Raw genomic sequence first — 26,539 nt, 5'->3', positions numbered from 1 at the left:
TGAAAGGTGGACTAGGCGCTGGCATCAGTGCATAGCTTCCCAAGGGGAGTACTTTAGAGGTGACCGTAGTGATATTCAGCAATGAGGTATGGAGCACTTTTTCTAGGATGAGTTCGCAAACTTAATTGTCAGACCTCGTATATGGTTTTTAAATAATCTCCCTCTGATTTTCCATCTGTAGGGACTATGATTAACAATTCTGGTGGGGGGTGGGGGCATTTAAAAATCTGATTGCTGGGCCCCACCCCCAGAGATCCTTATTCAGTAGGTCCTCGGCAGGGCCCAGAGACTTTGTTTTTAACAACCCTATAGGGAATTCTGAGCTAGGGAGCAAGCTGTATCTGCTCAGTAAGGTGAAGCTGCTGTTGAGATTCCCTTTTAGGTGCTAGGTGTTGTTGAGTGGTTTAGGAGTAGCTGTCTGGAGGCAGAGGTGGCCCTACGAAGATGCTGTGATGGTGACTGGGAATGGCGTTGGGGGTGGGCCGGGCCGCTCAGAGGCCTCACTGCGCAGGGGTGCTGTGGGAGTTGGTGCCACATAGGGCCAGTTTCTTGCTGTGCAGAGTTCAATGTGCTGCGCGCCAGAGGGCTTGCCCTTTGAACTCAAACCTGGCGTAAAGTCCCGACTCCACCACTTATCAGCTCCGTGGCCTGGGGCAGGTAACACAGCCTCCCGAGCCTCTTGCCTTGCTCTGTAGAAGTACTGACAGTGTTGTAATGAGGTTTAAGCAAAACCCTGTGGATAAAGAAACAGGTGGCACATGGTAGGTTTCCAAATGTCTGCTTTCCTCCTCCCTTCCTACCACCACCTGTCCTTCCACAAGGGGCAAGAAATCTTCTGAGGACGGAATTGGGGGCCTGCTCTCCGTCTTCATCCTCCCATCGAAAGTTCAAGGATGACAGTGTTTATTTCCTTGTTCAGAGAATGTAAACAAGCCATAGCCCTGACCGGCACTAATAATTTATACAGCACATCTCATAATGTGCATTCGTAAGGCACGATTTACAGCTTCCCACTAACTTCAGGATTTACCCACTTGCCTCTGTTCTGCATGTCAAGGGCTTAAACTGGACGCTGAGATGTTTTTAAATCATCTGTGTGCAAAGACACCACCCCGCAGACAGGCTGCCTTTCTCCAGTGAGTCTATACAGATGTTTGAGATAATAAAACTAAACTACAAATCAGCAAATCAGATGGGGGAGGGGGCTATCTTTCCATAAAGGTGAAAGAAGAATGACGTGAGTTGGAATTGGGCTGAATTTGAGTAAGCAGGGATTAATGCTTTGTAAGGGGAGGTGTGCAACGGAGGAAAGTAATACACGAGAAAATGGGCTCTTCTAATCCTACACTGCTCTGGGGACTCAAGAGAAGTCACATTTATTTATTCTCAAGCCAGTAATTTGTCAGACACCTACCGTGTGCCAGACCCTGTATCAGAAACATGCACACTACTCCGTGCGATCCTCACAACAACCTACAAGGTATGTGCAGCCGTTAGTGCTCATTTTGCAGACAAGGGAACGGGGAAAGTCGGTTGCAATGCTGAGCTGCAGAGCTGCAGGTGACCCTGAGTTTTGGACCCTGGTGACATTTATGCACGGAGCACATACTCCTTTGGGGCAAATAGCTTGGCATCCCGGACCTCACCTTCTTCCTTATGAAAATGGCATCTGCCACTAATGCACTTTGTCATATGTGGCTGACATGTGCAGTCTTGTTTCTTATTCATTTTTATGCCCCTAGTACTTACCGCAAAGCATGCCAGGGACTCCCAGAAACAATGTTATCTCCTCTGTATCATTAGGCATTTTTAGCTTATGTTTATCAATTTATCAGCTCGTATTCAAGCTTGGAGAACATGTTAATTTAATTTTTGACAGCCACCTACAGAGTACAAATACACAAAGGAGAAAATTAAGTCAAGGGGAGGTTACGTAAGTTGCCTGAAGTCACATGGCTAATAAATGTAGCCACTGCTCTGCCTTTACAAGTTCATCAGTAAACACAATTTATAGTACATCATTGATTGTTTTGGTCTGTGACTTTGATGCACCTTGAATGATTGAATGTGCATGTAGCAAATATTTGCATTATACATTATTAGATAAATGAAGACTATTGGCAGAAATTATACTGCTTTTCCGGTCAAGAATGATTTTTCTTACACTCAGAACTGACTAGAGATGGAATGGGTTGCATTGAGAGTTGTGAGATCTCTGTTCCCAGGAGTGTGTAAGTGAAGGCTGAATGTTACTAAGGAAAATCAACAGCAAAATGGGTTGTAGGGTACACTAGAAACTAATAGGAAAGGAGCAACATTAATAATGTATCTCATTCGCTGAGTGCTTATTAAGTACCAGGCACCAAGCAAAGCACTCACAAGCATCATTGTGTATATGAGGTCGGGACAATTACATTCACGAACTCATCCTAGAAAAAGTGCTACATACCTCACTGCTGAATATCACTATGGTCACCTTCGAAGGACTCCCCTTGGGAAACTATGCACCGATGCCAGTGCCTAGTCCACCCTTCAAAGCAATTGTGGAACTCTTTTTCTGGAATGGCCATCATAGCTGTCGTCATATTTCCCTCGATGTCCTCAATATCATCGAAATGTTTCCTTTCAATATTTCCTTTATGTTTGGGTAAAGAACAACGTTATTGGGGGCCAGATCAGGTGAGTAGGGAGGGTATTCCAATACAGTGATTTGTTTACTGGCTAAAAACTCCCTCACAGACAGGGCTGTGTGAGCTGGTGCATTGTCGTGATGCAAGAGCCATGAATTGTTGGCGAAAAGTTCAGGTCGTCTAACTTTTTTATGCAGCCTTTTCAGCACTTCCAAATAGTAAACTTAGTTAACTTCTTATCCAGTTGGTACAAATTCATAATGAATAACTCTCTGATATCAAAAAACATTAGCAACATCATTGCAACAAATTCGCGAACTTAATTGTCAGAGCTCGTATACATTATTTCCACTTCAAGTTCAGGGTTATGAGGGTCAGGATACTAAAGTAAATTGCCTGCCTTTCTGGATCATTAGCGAGTGCTTGCAGCAGGTGCGAACCCAAGTCTGTCTGACTCCAAAGTCTGCCACCTGGCCCTGAGATTCTTAGACTTCTTAAAACAAAGAATCAGTGTGCAGTTGTAACTGTGACCTAGGTTTCTGCAAATATTTCTAGCTTCTTTGAACTTGGAAGAGAAACCTTCAGACTGTCAGCCCCATTGAGGCAGCCTGATGCAACCCAGTGGTATGCTGGCAAGCTGGCTGTCTTGGAGGAAAAAAAAAGAAAAAGCCTTATTCGTAGCATTTTCTAATTTCCCTGGTATAAATTCTCCTACCGTGTTCAATTTCAAGGCACCGGATTTAACAACTAGGGTTTAACAGCTACCTTGCAACTTCCCTGGATCTTGAACAATTAGCTCTTGGGAGCAGATTGGAGCCAGTGCCAGGGAGCCGTGGCTCCAGTCCCACCCACACAGCGAGGGTGCGTCTCTCGAGAACCACCGTCTCGTCTTCCCTGTGTCTCCAGTGCCTCGCACAGTTTGGCCCATAGAGGATATTCAAGAACTCAGTAAATATGTGTTGATTAAATAATAAATAAACAGTCGGATGCTAAATGAATAATCAGCACTGGAGAGAAGGGTGGGAAATGTCCTCAGCCCTGAATTAAAATGGACACAACAATCCCTTCCTGGGAGAGTCTGTGTGCTTAGCTACACGTCTCTGTGGCAGCCAGACGTCCCGCTGAAGAAATTCTGCCTGGGAGTAGAGTTTGTGTGGACATATTGAGACACTAATATATCCTCTCTCCCCTTTTCCGCTTCCCAGAAGTTCTGATCCTTCAGAAACCAGCCGCTCTGCCTGCAAAAGCACCGTACATTCAATGGCTTTGCTCCCCCGCCCCAGTGTTGCCACCACAATGGGGTCATGTCAGCTTTTGCTCCTCACCACCCCTCTGGTTGTGACAGCACTCGTCCCCACAGCCAGCTTGAGCGTCATAACGCATAGCTTTGTCATGCCACCTCCTCTTCAGCACCCTTCGATGGTTCTCCTGCTCTCTTATAGTTAAGAACAAACTCCTTAACTTGGCCTTCCAAGCTGTGCATGACCCTCTCCAGCTTCGTCTCCTGTCGCTCATCACCTTTCCATTACATTCCTCCCTGGAATATCCATGCTGCTATTTGGAACACCCTTCCTTTCCTCCATCAGGGTTGGGCTTAACTGTCCCTTTGCAAAAGAGATCCTTCTGCGATATGTTTTTCATTTCACCCTGCTCTTCTCCATCCTAGCATGAATCTGCGTGTAAGTGATATGTTCACATCTGTAAATTCCCACCCCCACTAGACGGACACATTCAAGAGGGTGGAGCCACATCTGTTTCTGTTTCGGTTCCCTCTGCCTAGCAGTGCTGGAGAGTTAACCATGTTGGGGGGAGGGGGTTCCTGTCTCCTCTCCAGGTTCAGAAGGCTGTCACCTGGGAAGTAGTGTGGCAGTTTCAGAGGCTACACTCTGGGGTCAACCATCTTGGGTTCAAAGTTTATTGGTTCTGGGATCGTAGGTAGGAAGTTTCAGTTATATGGACTACATTTTCTCATCTGTAAAATAGGTGCAGTAAGAGTAACTCCATCACAGGGTGTTGCAAGGAGTAGAGAAGATCATTCCATGTAAAGCATAGCCCAGCACTCAGCACAGAGAAATAGTCGCTACTGCTATTTTTACTGTGAGACAAAGTAATTCCTCAGCTGAAACTCTTGCTTACCTCATTCTCTGCACCAGGAAGGTAATGACAGGGTTGGATTTCCTCCCCTTTTGGAAAGATCCCAGGATGCCTGCTCCTTCCCTCTGAAATAATTGATTGGCTGGGGACTGTGTCCATTTATTCATTTATCCATTTATTAACCAGATATTAATTTAGGTGCTACAGAGTGCTACGCCCTGCACTGGAGAAAATGCCCTTGAGGAAAGGAGTCACGTGGGAGGTGGGTGATAGGTTTCACATTCTTCTCTCCTTGGTTATAGGATTTTACTAAATAAGGTTTGCAGATCGTCCCTTGGGAGATTAATCTGTAAAACCAATGAACTTTGGTATATCCTGTCATTTACGGTTTGAAATATGAAGGAAAGGAGAGGAGGAGGAGAGAGTACCCATCTTCCACACGAGAATTTCAGGAGGACCGAAGTATTATTACACCCATTTTATCATTTGAGGAACCTGAGAATCCCAGAACACAAGTGACCAGTCCAAGGTCACGTAGCCAGAGACAGGTAGATCTGGGAATTTGAACTCTGCTGATTTTCGTAACGGTGTTTCCTATGCTCTGCGCTGCTGGCTACTGGAAAACCAAGGAGGAAGCCGCATGCTAATGCTGATCCTGGTGGATGACTGAAATGGAAGGAGAAATCCGTAGTTATGATTCCCAGGACTGCCGTTACTTCCACCTTAAGCATACCTGCCTCCGAATCTCAGTTCTTCCACACTCCGGAATAGATTCGTATCCTCACATATATACATGGGTTTCTATAAAATTTAGTGGGGCTTCTATTTCAGCTTTTCAGGCTGCTCAGATGCGGGCATTTTATACTAAATATGTGCTAACGTTGTTACTGTTATTGCTGTTCCATAAATGTAACAGCACATGCAGGACGCGCCGGGTGTGTGTTGCACCTGAATTACAGTAACTTAGGGAACCCCTGCTAGCATGTCCCTGTCAGCTCTACCTGAGTGATGCCTCAACACAGCTGCTCCTGCAGACGTTATCTGTGCCCTTTCATCCCAGCACAAGGAGCCAAGTGCTCCCAGGGGTGGAGTAGGGAGCGTTTTTATAAATACACGAGGATATGTGACTTGGAAGCATCATCACTGGCTAGGCCTTCGTCTGGGATGAGCCATGAGAATCCACTGAATCTAGGCCTCTGCTGATAATAATAATAATGGTATAGATAGCAGCTCACAGTCGCTGAGCACTCAATATGCACCAGGAAATGTGCTGAGGACTTCAACGCATAAAGAGACATAAAGACATTAAGTAACTTTCTCAGTGATGTTAGCTAGCAATGACTGAGTCTTTTGTATTATCAGCCACTGTGCAAAAACTCTTCTTGCTTTGGCTCAAGTAATTGTATGACGTGGGTATGTTAAATATTCCCATTTTACAGGTGGGGACACTGAGACTTAGAAAGGTCAGGTGCTTGTACCAGCATCCTCCACTAGCTACGGGCAGTGCCGGTGCTTGATGACAGCTCTGTGAGACCTGAAGGGCCATGTTCTTAGCTCTTCCTTTCTATTGATTTTCTAAGTTCACAGGACTGAGAAATTATTGAGCTGGGTTTCAAGTTTAATTCGTCCGATCGCAGAACTTGCAAGCCTTCCATTTCACAAACGTAGCTTCCAGGATTGATGTGCAAACATAGGGTCTTCCGGCAAGAGTTGCCTTTGCAGACACAAAGGGAACTTCCTGTTCCACAGAGCCCTGATTTTGTCAGGCACACTTCGGTGGTTCCTGCCTGTCAGCCCTTACCAGGTTATGAAGTCTTCAGTAAAACGACCTGGCAGTTATCCTGGCACAGTGTAATGACGTCTCCTCCTTACCTGCCCTACTGACCCTGGTCTCGCCAAGACTGCACTGTGCCTGGCTCCGGGGCAAATCCTGCGACTTGCCCAGGGTGTAGCACATGCCATATGCTCAGGGACCACTTTTTTTAAATGAACGGAGGTGTCTTCAATCTGAAGGCCTCTGAATCTCTCACTAGGGATGAGGACTTTCTAGATTCTCTCAATTATTCATTTTAGTGGGTCCCGGTATAAGTTATCTACTGCGGTGCAACAAATCACTCTGAAAATAGCAGCTGAAAACAACAAACATGTATTATCTCTGCAGACTTGTTCTGCAGGCTGGGGGCCCAGGTGCTGCCTATGTCAGTGGTCCCCCAGCTCAGGGTTTCTCACGAGCCCGCCTGACGTCATCGGCATGGAGTTGCTTCTCTGGTCCTTCATGTACTTGCTGCCAGGAATCGTTTCCATAAGGGCTGGGACCCAGATGCCACTCTCTGTCCCTTGTCTCGTGGGCCTCCCTACAGAATGGCTCACAACATGTCATCTGGATTCACCAGAGCAAGCAAGTGAGGCGAGGCAGAGAACGTGTGGGCAAAAGGCAAGTCTCAGTCTTCTGGGCTCCAGTCTTAGACGTGACTTCCCACACTGTGGCTGTAGACACAGTCAAATGGATAAAGGCGGGGATCACACAAGGTTGTGAATACCAGGGCCAACCCCCTAGGGGCCATTTTAGCAGCTGCCTACCCCAGTCTCCCCTGCCATCTTTCCTCCAAACCAGATCTACATTGCATTGCAGGTGACTCGTACTTGCTCATGAAATAGACTTGAAGAAGGGCTTATCGCCAAGTTTCAGGTTCTCAAATTCTATCCAGGATGTGCGCCAGCCTCCTCTGGTGTAACATACCTTCCAAGCTTATAGATGGTCTTTGCAGAATGAGATGTATGCCTCTAACCCAAGTGCCTCTCCTCGTCCTCCACTCCAGAGGCACAGTTGTGGATCTCATCCTGTGTCACAAGGTCTTCGGGTCTCACTCCTGGACGCCCCTGCGGTATCCCCAGCACCCAACGCAATGTCTGGCAGTAGATGCCACATCTTTGTTGGCAAAGCAAATGAATGAGGACTCATTTCAGGTTTGCACAGTGGCGGGGGCTGGCCTCAAAGGCCTGGAGAAGTCACCTGGGGCCAAGCCCACTCTCCTTGCTGTGGTCCGTGTCTTCCTGTGCGAGCTCCTCCCTCCCTCCCTCCCTCCAGCTTCTTCTGGCAATATTGTGACATACTCGTGCAGCTGTTGCTCCTGCCACTCTATATGCAGTGCCCTGTTTACCCTTGTTCTTCCTTTCTCCTGGACCACAAGTCCAGCTTTTCCACTCGGCTAACTCTCATATTCCAAGCCTCAGCTCTCAGGAATGGTTCTCTGGCCCCCAAACCTGGACTAGGGTCCCCCTCCTCTGCACTGACCCCTGGCACCATGATGGTCCCTGGCATTATATTTTGTTGTTGTTGTTGTTGTTGTTGTTTAGGGGCCTGCTATCCCTCTGGACATTGGGGTCCTTGATGGCCCATGTCTCTGTATCCCCAGATCACAACACGGAGCTCACTGCAGAATAGGCCCTCAATAAATATTTGTTGAATGAATAGATTTCCCCCTGTTATAGGTGGAGAGACAGAAGTCCAGAGAAGGGCGGGGTTTGCTCAAGGTTTCATAGTGAGTGATGGCAGAGCTGGTATTCAAGTTTGGTCTATAGCTTCTTAGAACAGAGCTCTTTGCACAGCCTCTCTCCACCCAACCACCCACCCCAAGCATTTCCTTGCCCCTAAAGAACAAGGCAGCATGTGGGTCTGGCATGTACCTTAGGCCAAGATCACCATTGTTCTTTTGGAGGTGGCATATTTAAACCAGCAGGATTGAAAGGTTTAGGCCCGGAATGTCAGCCTGAAATGGGTAGAAGCTTCTGTGTGCAAAAGTATTTAGGCAAAGATGCTTCATAGGAACATATTTTCCTAGCTCATTTTTTTCTTCTTTTATCCTCTTTTATATTCCCTCTTCAAAGGTCTACAGGCAAAGCTGTTTATCTCCAGATGGCTGTTTAAACATAATGCAGACTTGCTTGTGCTGAAATGTTAGTAGTCTGAAGAGGAGGCGATAGATTGGAAAACAGGGGGAAAATGCCTCCCCCCACTTAAAGAGCTGGAGACAGCCATACTTGTTCTAATCAAGTCCCCCAGGGACTGAACTCTACACCCAGGGAAAGATGGACTCCTCTTTTCCCCGTCTGCCCCTGTGCCTTCTTTTGCAAGAGTGAGGATTTTGGTGCTAAGCGAGACCCTTGGTCTTGGAATCCCCTTCCTCCGGTCAAAGCTCCTTCTAGTGTCTTCGACCTGCAAGGATATAAGCCCAATATGAAGCAAGAAGGACACAGCTGTGTCTGGGTCAGGAAGACCCGGGTTGAATCTGACTTCTGCCTCTGACTGTGCAACTTGAGACACGTGTCTGCCGTCTTGGAGCTTCATTTCCCTCCTTGATTAAGTGGAGATCAGGCCACTTAGCTCAGAGCGTTGTTTGAAGGACTAACTGCCACAGTACATGTCAAGCACCTGGGCCGGCGCCTTGGTTCCCAACAGGGGCCCATGTGCGATATCTGTTTCCCTTCCCTCTTTCAATGTTCCTGTGTCTTCTGCAACACCCCCGTCCAGAAGCCCCTCTGCCTGAGACTTCTTTGCTTCAAGGCTACATGTCCCATATCCTTTGCCTGGTGTTCTCTTCTGACATAATCACCAGTGCAATACTGTTTACTCCCTTCAGAACATGGACCTTGTCTTGTTGAGAGTGTCACATGCACCTGAGTTACCTTACCAGCTCTGCAGCTTACTACTTGTATGACATTAAACAAACCATGTATCCGCCCTGTGCTGTACTTTCCTGATCCATTAAATGGGTATCCAAGGGTTGTTGTGAGGAGCAAGCTGAATAATGGATGCAAAGAGTCCAGCAGAGGCTTAGCGTGTAGTAGGTACCCTACATGTGTTTGAACCTTCTCTGAGTAGAAACTCACTGTCCTTCTGACCACATGGTTTTTCTCCCACTTTTGACCTATCCTGAATTTATGCAGGTGGTTTCCTGAATACAAAGATCAGTCTCTACATTCATCAGTCTTACAATTGATGATGATTATGATGATGATGATGATGATGATGATGATGATAAAAGCTGCTATTCATTGAGTACCGACTATGCAATGTATATTTTCCTGTTTGATCTTTCTAATGACCCCATGGAGTAGATGTTATTCACATTTTACAGATTGGGATAGTGAGACTTGCTGAAGGTCAACGGGAAAGTGACAGAGCTGGGATTTGAACTCAAGTTTATCAACCTCCAAAGTCTCCGTTCTTCCCATTACCTTAGTCTACTGTGCTTTAGACTTTACACCAGTTTTTTCAGGTTGTTTTGTGGGAATGTTTCGGTATCATTCATTTCGATTGTGTTGCTATTGACCAAATTATTCTAGTTGGACCCGACTAGCAAACAGTCATGTGTAGGATACCATGGCCAGTCCCACAGGGAGCAAGAGAGGTGTAAGATGTACTGTCTTTATTCCAGAAGGTATTGGCTAAGATCGGAAAATATGACATCTTTCCCAAGTGGTGAACAGAGAACCACTGTTGTGGGAGCTGAGACAGATGGGTTCCTGGTCTGGCTCTGGGCAATGTGACGTTGGCAAAGGCTGCTTTCCTGTTCTCCTCACCTTTAGCGTAAGGTATTAGACTAACCGATCTAACACAACTATTTTAGCTCGGCTTTTCTGGCTCATGGTTCTTTCCTGCACGTAGGAGTCAAATAACAGTATCAGTGTTTAGAACAACAGAAGAAGAGGGGACTTGTTTCCCATCGGCAGAACAGAAGTGCTGCCTTAGAGACAAGAGATGGAGATAAGTTTATGGAACTCTTTAGGGCAGGAACTGTTCAGCTGGCCATAGCTCTAAGAGTAGAGTTTCATTTCACACTGACACAGCCCTTTTACTGAAGGTAAACTGTGAAGGGAGACTACAGAGTACTGTTAAGAGCTTTTGGATCTAGATCAGGGTTTGAATCCTGGCTTTGCCGAGTGATAACCTTCTAGCCTTGGGCTAGACTCAGTTTCCTTACTTGCAAAATGAGGCGCTAACAAAACTTTACGATTGATCAAATAAAGTAATATCTATAAAATATTTAGCACAATATGTCATTAACAGGAAGTACATCCCAAAATGTTATCCACATCATCCTCATTGTCTTTACCGTCACCACCACCACCACCACCAGCACCACCAGCACCACCACCACCACCACCACCACCACCACCACCACCACCACCAGCACCACCACCACCACCACCACCAGCACCACCACCACCACCATCACCACCACCACCACCACCACGACCATCATTCATTTTCTTTTGAGCTAATCATTTCCCAGTTTTGATGATGTTCAAACGCAGGCTGGATGGCCACGAGGGAAGGATTGCAAGTCACTCCCTATACTGTGTAATATATTAAGGTCAAAATTCCTTTAGTCCCCTGCAATTCTCAGATTCTGTGATTCAAATTACAGCCAGTGATACTTGTGACAGGAGTTCAGAGGAATTTGGGGACTTTGTGAGTTGCAATGGTCAGGGCAGACTTCCAGGGGATGGGAATTCTCTGGTCTTGAGAAGCTGGTCTACCTTAGACATGTTCAGTAAAGTGGGAAAGACAACACATGTGTGTGGGGAATTCATGCAGCCTGTCACAAAGAAAGGGACAGACAAATCTAACTGCAGTAGAGCGTTTATAGACCATTAGGCAAAGCCCCATTTCCCATTATTTCTTAGGTACAATCTGAGAATCAGGAGAAAGAGTGGAGGAAGAAAGCATGGATTTTCAAAAAGCCCCCTTCCTTTAGAGGCAGTGTGATGTAATGGAAGAAACATTGAGTTTGGAGGTCAATACATCTTGGTACATATTCTATCTCTGTCCCTTACTAGTTCTGAGCCTGTGGGCAAGTCAATAATACTGTCTGAATTTATATTTTCTCCAGTGTCAAATAATGGCAGCATTGCTTAGAGTTGACAGTGAACATATGGAATGAAAGAGATTCTATAGGTAAAAGACACCACAGCAGAACTAGTAAGTGTTCAATGCACAATAAACATTCTTTCTATCCTCCTGCTTTCACAAACCTCAAACCAAAGTCCAGTGACATCTTCCAGAAGAATGAAAAAGTGACTGATCAAACTGAAAAAAAAAGCAGTTAGAAATGTGCCTTGCAGGGAGACGGGAAATGATTGGCCCTGATCTTTCTTGGTAGCCCTAAAAACATATGGCTGCTCTTTGTCCCTTTGTACCCACTACTTGGTCCCCAGCTTTTCTTTGCCATGCCCCTTTCTATCAGTGATGTGGGCTGAAATCAGTGACACAGCTAAATGGCCTATAGTCTAAGAGGGTGAGCACAGGATCAAGCACCTGTGTCTTAAAAAAAATAATAATTGGGGCTGGCCCAGTGGTTCAGGTGGTTAGAGCTCCGTGCTCCTAACTCGGAAGGCTGCCGGTTCGATTCCCACATGGGCCAGTGGGTTCTCAATGACAAGGTTGCCGTTCAACTCCTTGAGTCCCGCAAGGGATGGTGGGCTCGGCCCCCTGCAACTAAGATTGAACACGGCACCTTGAGCTGAGCTGCCTTCCAGATGGCTCAGTTGTTGGTTGGAGCGCGGGCTCTCAAACACAAGGTTGCCAGTTCAACTCCTCGAGTCCCGCAAGGGATGGTGGGCAGCACCCCCTGCAACTAAGATTATACACGGCACCTTGAGCTGAGCTGCCGCTGAGCTCCCGGATGGCTCAGTTTGTTGGAGCGCATCCTCTCAACCGCAAGGTTGCCGGTTCGACTCCCGCAAGGGATGGCGGGCTGTGCCCCCTGCAACTAGCAACGACAACTGGACCTGGAGCTGAGCTGCACTCTCCACAACTAAGACTAAAAGGACAACAACTTGAAGCTGAATGGCACCCTCCACAACTAAGATTGAAAGGACAGCAATTTGACTTGGAAAACAGTCCTGGAAGTACACACTGTTCTCCAATACAGTCCTGTTCCCCTTCCCCAATAAAAATCTTAAAAAATAATAATAATTGTAAGTCAGTACCAGCTGATGATTACCTGTGAATCTGAAACTCAAGGCTACCTTCCTTTCCTCCTCCTTCCTCATTTACTTCTGAGCCTTTCTAGAACTTCAGCGCTTTTGAATCTCCTTCTCCACGGCTTGTCCGCACACTGCAATTTCATCTATTGAGTTCAGCATCTGTATCCTTCCCCTAATGCATTTCATCAGCCTGCAAAGTATCAGTTGAATAGTCTCCATCCTCCCAAACTGGCCTCTTGTACCTGCCTCTTTTCCTTCTTTGCACGTATTTTCCTGTGACTCTAAAACTCCATTTTCTTCTAACACTTGGGAGCCAGAAGAGTGCAGACGTTGGAGTCAGACAAAACTGACCATGGTTCAGCCTTGCTTCTCCCATTTGTAGATGGAGGCAGTAGTCCCAGCCTTGCAAGATTGTTGAGAAGTTTAAATAGCTAAATGCACATAGAGTCTTTAGCACAGTGCCTGGCATAGAGCAAGTAATTAATTGATTGGAAGCTACTGATATTGCGAACAGCAACTTTTGTATAAATTTGGTTTCCCTACTTTGTTCCATACAATAATGGTTCTGCAATATACTAATGCTTCTAGGAAACACCAGGTGAAATCCTACTAAAGAGAATTGAATGCAAGACTTTTCAGAGATTTTAATACCAGATATATACTCATTTCAAAGATAAATGTAAAATGTAGCATGTCCCAGAATTTGTTGAAAATGGGTAAGTTTTCTTTTCATGATACATTTTATTTTGTGAGAAATATCTGCCCTGGCTCTTTGGGGCATTTGGATGCACTTGTCTGTTCAGTGGGTCAGGAGGTAGGGGCCACAGGTCTAATCATACCTTCAGTCCTTGCCAGTGAGAGCAGCGTATGATGTCGTGGAAAGAGCAGTGGGCTGTGGGTCAGGTGAGGGGGCTCCCAGGCCCCGTTATCCCTCTGCCGTCTAAATGTGAGCTCACCATTAAGTCTCTGGTTCCTCATCTGTATACGGGAGATCATAGCAATGCCTCCTGCAGAGGATTTGGGTGAAAAGTGAATGAGAGATTTGGGAATATTGGTAAATGGATAAAAACTTGATAAAAATGACACTATGTGCCATTTTCAGCACCAACACGATCACCACCGTCTCCGCTGGCATCACTCGACATTGCCTTCACGCTTCCAGGCACAGCTGTCTGTAATTGCCGTAGAGAGGTTCAGTAGTCATTGTGTACTGCCAGTGGTGCTGTCTTCCCCAGGGTGCCGCGATCCAAGCCTTCTTATTCATGGAACAGAGCTGGCCAACGTGTTCCCCAATGGCCCCAAAGTAGCACACAGAACTAGGTGAGGCCAGGTAGTATTTCTCTGGGGTCAGAGAGGAGGGAAACAGCCATCTGGCTTGCCCCTCTCGCCTTCTGCCCCCCTTTGGTAATGCAGAGATGTTCCTTTGAAAACCTGAAGTCAGCATGAGGTGGGATGGCGAGGCCACTGTGAGTCTCCCCATCATCACCACAGGACCACAGGGCGAGATGAGATCTATAAGGAGCTTGGCAATGAAGGCTGGATCTTCTCTGCTCACGGCACATCTCGCAAATCAGTGGAGACATTATGGAGGGTGAAGGTTAAGAGCTTGGACACTGAAATCAAATGGTTTTCCATTTCTGTCCTGTTCCTTTGAGCTACACAGCCTTTGGCAAGGGGTGGCCCTCAATGTCCTCAGCTGTAACTGTGGGTGAAAATAGACGGCATCCTGTGAACTTTCTGTGGAGATTAAGTGAGATGCTGCCTGCACGATGTTTAGTTATATTGTCAGGCACATGGTGTTTTTATAATTGTTGGTGGTGGTGGTGCTGGTGGTGGTGGTGGTGGTGGTGGTGGTGGTGGCGGTGGTGGTACTGGTCGTGATGATGGTGATGGTGATGGCATAACTTTACTAGGGAAGCCATCGTAAAAGAGCAAATCTATACAAAGTGTAATTAAGGAGACTTAACAAAGAACTTTAGACTAACAAAGCTGGCAGTGTTTGGTTTGGAGGAAAGGGGGTTCAAGGCAACCTAATTGCCACCTTTAACTAATGAAATAATAGCGGCCCCGAAGAAGAGGTACTAGATACATCCCATTTGGCCTGAGAAGCAGCGACTGGCTCCTAGAATGAGATTCTAGCCCTGTTTAGTACAACTGTCTGAGAGTAGAATTGTTTGATGTATAGGTTGAGTTTGCTGTCTCTGCAAGTATGCAAAGCCTGGATGAACGTTTGCACAGATCTTATAAAGGAAAATCCTTCGGTAGGTGGGACAGTGGGAAAATTACAAATGATTTAAAGGACACTGTGTATTTGAGAGTGCCAAGGTCAGAGAGCCAGAGAACACAAGAAACTAGTTCATGGTAAAGATGGGGAAGGGGAGCTGAGGAGAGGCTTGGCCCCAGGTGGGCAAGACGGGGGAAGGGATGCCCCGTATGGATACATCACACTGAAGTGGCGTGTGCAGAATCCAGACGAGAGTCAGGCTGAGAGAGGGGGCCACCTTCCCTTGAGTTCTGAGAAAGCCCCAGTTTCAAATATTCTTCCCTCCTGCCTCTAGCGTGACACTTGCAGTTGTCAGACGATGTGTCCCAATTTCAGTTTCCAGAAATAAGCAGAGAAGCACAGAGGTACTGGAGCTCAGGTGCACCCTGAATCCCATGAGGCACTCCGTAAGGTTAAGGGGGCACACCAGCAATCCGCAGGCGTCACCCTCATGTACAGGATGGTTGGCAACTTCTTCAGGGGTTTTTGCATGATTTCTGTCTGGGAAGAGACCGATCTCTGCTGAAGACAGTAAATGAATATGTTTGTCTAGAAAAGAACCAATAGCAATATTCTGAAACTGACCCCTCTTGGTGGAATGGGGAACAGCATTTAAGCATCCATTCAGTCATTCATTCACTCATTCAATAGATACCTATATATTCAGATAGATACTAATATATATTCAATAGATACTAATATATTCAGACATACTTATAGACACTGGAAATAATAGGAGGGCACAAAATATGAGATCTGGCACATAGTAGATGCACTTTAAGTAACTACTTATTGAACAAATTAGTTTCCAGATAAGGACATTGAAGTTGAGAGGATTAGGTGACTCATCCATGGGGGCCAACAGCTAAGTGTAATTCCAGCTTCAGTGAAAATCCCATATGCCCTGCTGGTACCCATGTAGATGCCAAGTATTGGGTAGTGAGGTTTTGAGGAATTGGGATGAAAGGAAAGATACCAAGAGCTCATAGACCCCTGAGGGTGTGTGCTTAGTGTTGTGATTACGATCTCCCATTTAATCTACCCAGCTCCTCTACCAGTTAGAGATTCTCATTACCATTTTATAGATTAGAACACTGAGCCTCTGAGCGTGTAGGTAGCTTGCCAAAAATAGGCAACTATTGAATGGAGGAGTCTGGATATAAATTTCTATGTCTACAGTCAAGTCCCAGCTTATTCTTCCTGGGCTCCTCTACCCTAATATCCTGGGTTCCGAGAACCCCTGGCCCTCACCCCAACCCCATATGCCATTTAAAGAAAAAAATGACTTCTTGGCTTAGGACCTGGTCTCTTTTGCCTGGGAATATCAGGAAGAAGGACATATGACAGATTTAAGGTTTCCACATACAGTGCTCTCATGGGGTTAGATCTATTTTCTTCATTGTAAAATGTGATTGATTTAATTCCACATTTAAGTTAAATTTGATTTTCTTCTCTCAACCTGGCATCTCGAAACAGAGAATCAATCAAACTCCAAATTATAGGCAGCACGTGGACCAACAATGCTGAGTTATTTCTGGTCGGATTTCTCAAGCAATGCATTTTATGCCGTCCTCTTCTGCCATGAGAGGAGTTGAGGGGTAAGAGGGAAGGGAAATGAAAGGGAAATTAGATTATTAACTTTCTCCGGTTCTAGCAATCAATATGCCCTGATGAAATTCGATTCCTACAGCACAGTTCACTCCCTCAAAAGTGATGGGGCAGGAACTGCCAACTGGGATGTAAACCAGGGATAACTGTGGCCCTAGCCATCTGGGGACCTGAAGTCATGATCCGGAACTATCATTTATCAAGTTTTCTTTTCTTTGTTTGCCGATTATGTGCATTATATTTTTCTTGTCCTCCCATCAGCTCTGAAGAAAAGACCACTGTTCCCATTTCTCAGATGGAGGCATTTTGTCAATGGGCAAGTGTCACATGGAGATTTTGTGCTTGAGCCAGGATTTGAACATAGGCATATACGGCTTCAAAGGCCATGTTCTTCCTGGAACATGATGCCGTTCTGGGACCCTTATTCTGGGGTGAAGTGGAAGGGATATAGGGCAGATGCTGGAAAGAACTGGTTCTAATTCTGTCTGTGCCACATACAAATTGGGTGACCTTAGACAAGTCATTTCATTGCTCTGCTCCTCTGTGTGTGTGTAAAATGAGGATAGAAGTAACAGTTGCTTTAAGATTACCTGACATAATTCTCCACCACTAAAATGTAAGCTTCAAATGTTGGCTGCTTTGTTCACTGTCTTTTTCCCTATACCTAGAACAGTGCAGGGAAAGACTTGATGTTCAATATAAATTGGCTGGTTGGATGGATGGATGGATGGTTGGATGGATGGATGGATGGATGGATGGATGGATGGATGGATGGCTGGCTGGCTGGCTGTAAGTGCTTGGGATGCTGCCTGGATCATAGTAATTACATAACACATGGAGGCTTTTTTCCCTGTCCCTGCTTCCCACACTGAAGTACAGAGCCTAGATGAGGAGGGCGTGGATATTATGGGTTACATAGTTTCTCCCTTGCCTCTGTCTATAACCTTACTCAGAGCTAAGTGCTGATACTCAGTTCCCTGAGCCAGGAACTCATAAAAAGTCACCTCTGAATAATGCTGAAATGAACATAAGGGTACATGTATCTTCACGGATAAATGTTTTCAGATGTATTGAGTAGATACCCAGAAGAAGGATTGCTGTGTTGTATGGTAATTCTATTCTTAATATTTTGAAGAATCTCCATACTGTTTTCTATAGCGGCTGCACCAGTCTGCATTCCCACCAACAGTGTAGGAGGGTTCCTTTTTCTCCACAGCCTCTCCAACCTTTGTTATTACTAGTCTAGCTGAGAATAGCCATTCTAACAGGTGTGAGGTGGTATCTCATTGTAGTTTTCATTAGATTTCCCTAATAGCTAGTGAAGTCGAGCATTTCTCATATATCTGTTGTCTTCTTGGGAGAAGTGTCTGTTTAGGTCTTCTGCCCACTTTTTAATCGGTTTGTTTGCTTTTTATTTTTAATTAAAGTTTATTGGGGTGACAATTGTTAGTGAAGTTACCTAGGTCTCAAGCATACAGTTCTTCACTATATCATCTCTATGTCATGGTATGTGCTCACCACCCAGTCCGTTCTCCTTCCATCACCATATATTCGATCCCTTTTCCTCTCATCTACTATCCCTCTCTCACCTTATCCTCTGCTAACCACTAAACTATTGTCTGTTTGCTTTTTTGTTGTTGAGTTGTACTCGTAATAAAGAATCGTACGAGTATGTGGGATATAAAACTGAAAGCAACAAATCAACAAGAGAAACAAAAACTCATAAACACAGACAGCAGTCTAGTGGTTACCAGAGTGTAAGGGTGGAGGGGGAAGGTAGAAGAGGGTAAAGGGGGTCACATATATGGTGATGGAAGGAGATCTAACTCCGGGTGGGGAATATACAATGTGATACATAGACGATATATCATAGAAACGCACACTTGAAACCTATATAATTTTACTATCCAATGTCACCCCCAATACATTTAATAAAAATTAATTTAAAAAAAAAAAAAAGGGAAGAAAAATCACTTCTGTTTGAGTCCCGCTGTGAAGTTCCTGCCAGGTCCAGTTGCCATGGAAACGCCCCAAGCCCCAAGGCTACTCCTCTGGCATCCGGCCTGAGTACAGACCTCACCTGCATGTTTTCTTCCTCCTGGACTTCAGAGACAACTGCGGTGACTCAGGCTTTCACTGAGTGAACATGTGCCCCACGCTGCTGTTTACTCTCATTCTGTCTTCCACTCCCTACCTCTTTTTACCACTCTCCTTGCACTCGCCACTCTTTTTGTCTTCATTTTCTGTAAAGAATAGTGCAGTTCCTAACGCATCCTGGTAATGTGCTGGACAGAGAGGTAAAGAAGTCCTGGCCTCTGCCATCAGTGATAAGATAAATACTGATACCTGCCTTGAAAGTGATCATTTGCCCACGGCCTACCACGTGCCAGAAACTGTGCTAGGCGCTTGACATTTGCTGTCTCACTCAGTTCCTACTACACTCTTGAAGTATTCCTTTTTCTAGATGAGGAAACAGAACCAGTAAGTGAATGTGATTTTACTCCCCACCCCATTGATTCTTAAAGACGCTGGGTTACTGTGAATGTTTAAATGACACAGGGGATGCAATTAGCCCAGTGTGAGCCCAGGGAGATAGCAGGAGCCACCCCACTCCTGCCCCTGAGCCCTCAGAAATCAGCCCTGTGGAGCCGGGGTGGTATTTCTGCTAGTTGCTTGATGAGTGCAGGGGATGTCTTGATCACATCCGTTTCTGCCACTGTAAGGGCCAGTCTGAGAGATGCCTTCTCGGAGTCCCGCCGTGCACTGCAGTCCATCCAGAGTATCTGCCTCCCCGTGCGAGGAGCCTCTAACAACCTTTCACACATCGCTACTGGGTTTACCTTCCCAAAAATGTGTTTGTGCTGGACTCATCCTTACATGTTCCCTCAGGGCAGAGCCCATGGAATCCAAAGTAGAAACTGAGTGCCGCTGCCGCTAAACTGTTATTTGGGGGAGGAGGATTGTTAAATGACTAGGCTCAGAGTAATATGTTGATGTTTTCAGGAAAGACCTGTACAGGGCACCAACCCCCAGTCCTTACTCTTTCTAGTAGAAAACAGTGATGTTGGCTTGTCGTGCTATCTAGTTACTAAATGGTTTATATTATCAGAGTATGAAATAGCTTCTCAGAGCTCCCAAAAGAGAGAAAAAATGTGTTCCTGTTTTTTTCTGTGGTCGTTTTAGATTTAGGGATTCTTTACCTCCTCACACCAGCACCACCTTTTTTATTGATTGATTTATTTTTTTAATTTCATCTCCTCTTCCATTTAACACATATAACAACCACAAATGTAAGACTAGCATCTACCATAAGCTATGTATCCTCCTAGGACTTGCAATAAAGGTAAGGACCCTAAGTGTAAATGAAGCAACTGGTAGGTTCTAGACTGTTATCTTGAAATGAGAGACATCAACGTGGTGAGGACGGATCCCTTCCCTCAACCAGCTTACTGTTTATTGAGAAAAATAGATACCAATACAAAAAAGCTCCCAGTGGGCTGTCACATGGACTCTTGTTCTATTATGCCCCATCAGTCCGGCAGTGTTGATTGTTTATTGCTGGGATGCTTTTTGATTGTTCAGTACCTGTGTCAGGTTGCTAATAGTGTTCCTTTCACCCCTGGAAATTATGATGCATTTACGAAGATTCTGTCACGTGCCAGACGCTGTGCTAAGCATTGGGATACAGTGCTAAGCAAAAGACACTCTGCCTGCCCTTCAGGATTTACTATGTAGTTAGTAGACTCTAGTGTTTAAATAAGATATTTTGGGAAACACAATAAACGTATGCAGTTGGATTGTCTAGAGGAAGAGAAATTTCTGTTTATTATTGATCTCAATGAATGATCAGGGGACCAGGAAACGAATGGCATTCTCTGAAAAAGAAATAACCCCTGTGCTAGTAGTAACATGATGAGAGTGTTGACCGTGGTGGCTCTGCAGTAACGCAGCCCTGCCAGCATCTGGACCAGGTAGGTCTGAGTAGAAAGACCCATCATGAAAGGTTTCGGATGCCAGGCTCATGAGCATGGATCCCATCCTGTATCCAGATCCTGTAAAACAGCCCGAGGAGTTCCAGCTGGGAGTGTGATGGGAAGATGTGCCCACACATTTCTTCTCTCACAAGCAGACGGGCAGTAGAGGATATGAGGGGAAAGAGGTGAAAATGCGAGGGACAGAGTAAATAGGACTGCATGGCTACTTAGATGCTGTCAAGGAACGAGACAGGAAACCGAAAGATGACATCTAGGTTTCTGGCCAGTTTAAATGTGGTGCTTTCAGTAAGTTTGGGGATCGTCCCAGGAGAAGGAGGAAGAGGAGGCTTTCAGGAAAAGATTAAGTGTCCAGCTTTGCATGTGTTCTTTCTGTCATGCCCATGGGACAGCCATAAAGAGATGTGCAGGAGGTGTGGAATAAAGGTTTGCTCCAAAGAAGAGCCCAGTGGGTAATAGAAATTTGGGAGACATTGCATTAAGAATAGTCATGTAAACCTAGAGAATAGATGTGAATAGCAAAGCCTAAAGAATGAAACATGGGGGGTGGGAGGCTCAAGACATTGTCTTTAGATTTTCTTTGCTGGCACAGTGGTCTCCTTGCCATGCAGATCCAATCTGCTCGTTCTACTGCATACGTGAAATTAAGTGTCTTTAATTTTCCCAGGCAAAACTCCCCTCCCCCACCCTGTGCCTCTCTACTATGTAGCTCTTAATACAACTTGCCTTGGATTCTAATTAGCTGCGGATAAGGCTGCCTTTGCCCACTACCCTATAAGCTCCTGAAGAGCAGGGGCTCTTCTCATACTGCTCTGTGTGTTTCTCACATAGTAAGTGATGAGTAAAGCCTTATGGAATGGATTTGAACTGCTCAGCTTCTAACAGTTTCTGAAAGTGAAACCTTTTCAGATGGTAGACATGCATACTATGCTATGTCACGTCACAAAAGCCTTGTGGGCTGTTTGTTATTATCCTCGTCATACACATAAGACAACTGAGGTTCAGAGAATGAAGCAGGTCCCACAGCCCATGAAAGCTGAAGTCCACATTGTCAAACTCCAAAGCCCATGCTTATTCCATTAGAGCCTATGAACTCAACAATACAATGTCTCCTTACTTCTAAAAACAGTGGGCAGTTTGCCATTATTTATTATCAAGAATGACCAGCCTAATTGGGAGGGGAGCTGGGAGGAGTGAGAATTGTCACAATTTTCAGGAAGTCTGTTTTCTTTATTTTTTATTTTTATCTTTGGCTTTGCCAAAAGACTAATAAGCCCGTTTTTCATGGTGTTAAGCCAAGACCCAACAAGGGGCCCCAGAGGTGCCATTGCAAGCACAGAGGTTGGAAAATATGCTTCCTTTTTTCAGCTTCCCATTGGGAAAAGAACAAGATTCCCAAACTCCATGCTGTCACCATTTCCTCACCACATAGATTTAGGCTCTGTGTGTCTTTGTGTTACTAGGTTTGCTGAAAAGCCCGGTGAACAAGACGGCGTTGACACTGATTGCGGTCAGCTCCTGCATCCTGGCCATGGTGTGTGGCAGCCAGATCTCCTGTCCTCTGACCGTGAAGGTCACGCTGCATGTGCCTGAACACTTCATTGCTGATGGTAAGAGCTGAACATTGGACATGCCCCACACCTACTGGGCACCTTGCACCCCTGGAAGGTCAGATGTCCTCCTCAGAATTATATTCCAGGGCAAAAAAGAAGCATTCCAACGCCTCAGATTAGGCTCTTATCATTTAGAGTCCTGGGTTATTTGCATGGAACTAAAGACTGCATTTATTCCGTGGGCAGGTGTCTGGTTTGTTAAATACAGGAAGAACTCAGATGTGAGTGCAGAAAGATTGAGCTATATCAGAGAACCCACGGTTTTTATCATGGTTGTGAACTCTGTTCCAAACGGAAAGTGTTCCCCTCCAAAATGGTATTTAGTAATTGAAAAAATGTGACAGAGAAGACTGTCAGAGCTTTGTTGGAATGTCCTGAATGTCCTAAAGAATACTCATGTCTCATGCCCTGTAAATGTACTTTAGAAGTATCTTGTCTCCTACCATTTACTCTTCCCCCAACTAATTAGAATTAGTGAGATACTGTAGTCACTATAATCATTCACAAAGCATGGTCCAACAGACCGATTAAGGTCCTTGATATCTATTGCTAAAGTACCCCTGGAAAGTTTTTCCACTTTACATACTCCAGTAGGATGGGTGGTACGTGTTTCCCCAAAACCCTTTCTCACTTGGCATTACCATGTTCAACTGTATTGAAGTTGGTCATAAATACAATAAAGAGGGATATCTTAAATATCCAACTTAATGAATTTTACATAGGAGTCCACCCAGATCAAAGCATAAAACATTGCTAGCATCTCAGCTTCCTTATGCCCCCTCCCAATTAATACCCTCCCGAGGTAACCACCCTTCTGACTTCTAGCATCATATTAGCACCATTTAAAAAATACATCTTTTCCCATTGGATATGTATTGAATGTTTTTGAGATTCTAACCTTTTGTTTGTCAGTCATATCTCAATGTAACTCAATTTTATCTCAGATTGTTAAGTTATAGTGTTCAGAACTTAGCACCGATACCTTCAGTATTTTCTGTACATAGTGTAGCTTCCACCTCCTTTTTCTGAAACACTCAGACTTCTATTAATATATCCTATGATTGCTCCCACCTCACCCTGGTGCCTGAGCCCCTGCTCGTTTTTCACTTGAACTGTAAATAAGTTCAGTATTTCTCATACACATTAAATAGATTTTCTGACCTAAGGATAAGACATTTGGTTCATACCTATCAAATAATATGTTAACAGGAGACAGACAAAATTTTGAGTGTGACGTGGCAGAGCAATGGGAGCCATCTTTCCAGAAGCAGCCACACCTGTAGATCACGTGGAGCTTGGGACTGGAGCAATTGCCAGGACATGGGTGTGCTGGAATATGGGGATGCAAGAGGAAGACTGACGAACAATGAGGTTGGGAAAATCAATAGGTCAAATTTTGACCACTATACTCACCAGTCAATACTCCTCAACTTTAGAATGTTACTCCTTGGAAACATTCAAAATTTCAATATTTACTTCCATGCATCTATAAATGTAGGTATTAAGAGGCTAAGGAACTTGCTCGAGCTCGTGGCAAATAGTTTAATGACTAAGAGCAGAGACGATAGAGTAATACAAACCTGGATTCAAATACTAGTTCTGTTGTCTACCACTTCTATAGCCATGTGGATGACTTACTTCTCTGAGATGGGCCAAAGGTGAGAGGTAGCTTTCATCTTTCTCACCTTCTCCCAGGAACCTTAAGCTGCCAAGCTGCCAGCCAGTTCTTAGTAGTAGAGAGAGGTGGAGCTCGCAGCCAGCCATGTACATTGAGCTGTCCATGGTGCTGAAGTATTGGAGGCGGCTGAGTAATGGGTCTGGTCTTATGGAAGAAAATGAATTTTGCCCTTGTGTTACGACAGTTGTACTTGATGCTTACTGCCTATTATAGGGAAAGGTCATCATGATATAGCACTTGTTCCGAGCCCAGCTGGCAAGAGCAATAAATACTGACACAGCCCAGTCCAAGCCCTTGGCAAATATCACCCCTTCCCTCGCCTGACCCTTCTCAAGGCCACTGGTGGTGTTTTGTCCTGCGAAGCACATCTTGAAGAGATGGACTAGGTTTGTATCCAAACTTACTGAATTTAGCACTTTTTTCAGCTGTGGCCTATAAATCATCTGCATTTGGGTCATCTATGTTGATGACCCCCAGAACTAGTGAATCATATTTTCTAGCAGTGGAGCCCAAGCATGAATATTTTTAATGCAAACTCTAGATGATGTCTTAACAGAAGTATGAGAGCTGCATCGATATCTCTGTGTTACTTTCCTTCTATCTAACAGATGCAATAACTCCTTGAGACCCCTTGCAGCCCTGATAAGGGGCTTTGGGTTCTTCCATCTTTGATTTTATCCGTGTCATATTAATGGAGCTGCCTCGTGGCATAATTCCAGTGGTCACCCAGAGCACTGCGTACAATGTGAATGATCCACTATGAGTTTTAACATAAAGCAGCCTTGCTCGTATGGATTTGGGCTTCATCCAAGTTGCTGTACAGGTGGCATTATTCATTAATGGTTGTTATTGGTTAATATTTAAAACTCGTCTTAATTGAGATGTTCATTTGCACATCCCTTGAGACTCCTAATGCCAGTCAAGATATTCTGGCCCTGTGGTAAACCAGTAGAAGAGACAACTGTTAAAGCAGTGAGTCATCTACATTAAGGAAGTAAGATGGTTCCACTCTAGTGTAGATAGGTAGCACTACACCTAGAGTTCTCTGTTCTTTTCAGTTCTTTTCTGGGAGTTGTGCTTTGAAAAGGTGAATAATGTATTGGAAGTTATCCAAAGGAGAGGATGTGTACTCACGATATTGGAAACACATTGCAGATACCTAAGGAAAGGGTGGAGGAGAATCATTCTGTAAGAGTTGAAGGAACCTAGACAAAAAATGATCTTAATGTTATTTAGTATTTCTGTTATAAATATTGCAGTGTTCAAAATACTTTATATGAAGTTACTTACTCAGTTCTCATAACAGAAGTGTCAGGCAGGATTTAGCATCCTCATTTTGTAAACATGGAAGGAAAGTCCCTGAGATGTTAAGTGATCTGGCCAGATTAACATACAAAAGTAAAGTAATGTGTGAAAGCCCAAGTCTACCAGAATCCCTGATCCAAGGTCCTTCCATGCCCCACACTTCCACAAAAAATGATAGTGAGAATTATTACCATGTTTCCCCGAAAATAAGACCTAGCCAGACAATCAGCTCTAATGCATCTTTTGGAGAAAAAATTAATGTAAGACCTGGTCTTATTTTACTGTAAGACTAGATATAATATAATATAATATAATGTAATGTAATATAATATAATATAATATAATATAATATAATATAATATAATATGACTGGGTCTTATATTAATTTTTGCTCCAAAAGACGCATTAGAGCTGATTGTCTGGCTAGGTATTATATTTGGGGAAACACAGTATTGGTCTTAAAAAGGGAGCAGGTTTGTTCTGAAAGTCACCAGGAAGTAACGTTAGAGCTATATGGGTGATGAGGGTGATCAGAGATGGGACAAGATTGAGCCTTAGTCTGGAAATGCCTACTTTCTAAGCTTCAGCCTCATTATCTATAAGGTAGGGGTAATAGCAGTACTTATCTCACGGAGTTATTGTGATGAATAAATGAAATAATGCTCATAAAGCTTTTAGCTCAGTACCTGAGACCTAGTAATGGCTCAATAAATCGTATAAATGTTAGTAGTTGTGATAATATTTTCTTAATATTGGAAGGGGGTCATTGCAAGGTAATGAGTCCCCCATCATAGGGAGTTTCTTGAGAATAGATGGCCCCATTTCTGTGAAGCCATAGAAGTAAAGTGAAGGAATGCATTTGGCTTGGGCACATGGTATTTTGATTCAGAGCCATTTTATCTGGAAATTAACTTTAAAAATGCCTAATTCCGACTATATTTGTTTATTCTTTACTACCTCATCCATGAGCGTCACCCATTCTTTGCCTAAGCTCAAAAATAGAGTGAGACTCAGGAATGAGTGAAGGCCAGGGATATCTCATGAATAGTTTACTTGGCTAAACCACACAACACACACACACACACACACACACACACACACACACACACACACACACACAGAGCGTTTCTTTGTTGTTGATATGCCCATTGCATCAAATAGCCATGAAAGAAATATCTGTGTGTGTGGGGTGTTTTTTTAAGATTAGTTAAATTGTTCACATCATGTTTTGGGTTTTATTAAGATGATATTCAGGTCTTCTCTGTTTCCTATGACTGAGGAATTTGGGGTCTAAAGGTTCCGTGCCAGCCTAAGAAATCAAGTGGAAATCCTCATTATTACGATGGCCTAGTTTATTAATATGC

The 26,539-nt window shown here is 44.5% G+C and overlaps 1 protein-coding gene across 4 annotated transcripts in view; it reads left to right on the top strand.

The window, feature by feature from the left end:
• Positions 1–26,539, top strand: part of ASTN2 (astrotactin 2) — an 839,920-nt gene that overhangs the window by 312,230 nt on the left and 501,151 nt on the right. For all 4 annotated transcript variants that reach the window (XM_074330925.1, XM_074330926.1, XM_019731189.2 and 1 more), the window contains one exon: positions 22,043–22,189. In XM_074330925.1, the coding sequence (XP_074187026.1) occupies positions 22,043–22,189 (147 nt within the window). The remainder of the gene's footprint in view (positions 1–22,042; positions 22,190–26,539) is intronic.

The sequence above is a fragment of the Rhinolophus sinicus genome, linkage group LG04, assembly GCF_036562045.2.
Source record: "Rhinolophus sinicus isolate RSC01 linkage group LG04, ASM3656204v1, whole genome shotgun sequence".
Taxonomy (NCBI): Eukaryota; Metazoa; Chordata; class Mammalia; order Chiroptera; family Rhinolophidae; genus Rhinolophus; species Rhinolophus sinicus.
The sequence above is the reverse complement of the archived record's forward strand: the minus strand, read 5'-3'. Positions and strand labels throughout refer to the sequence as shown.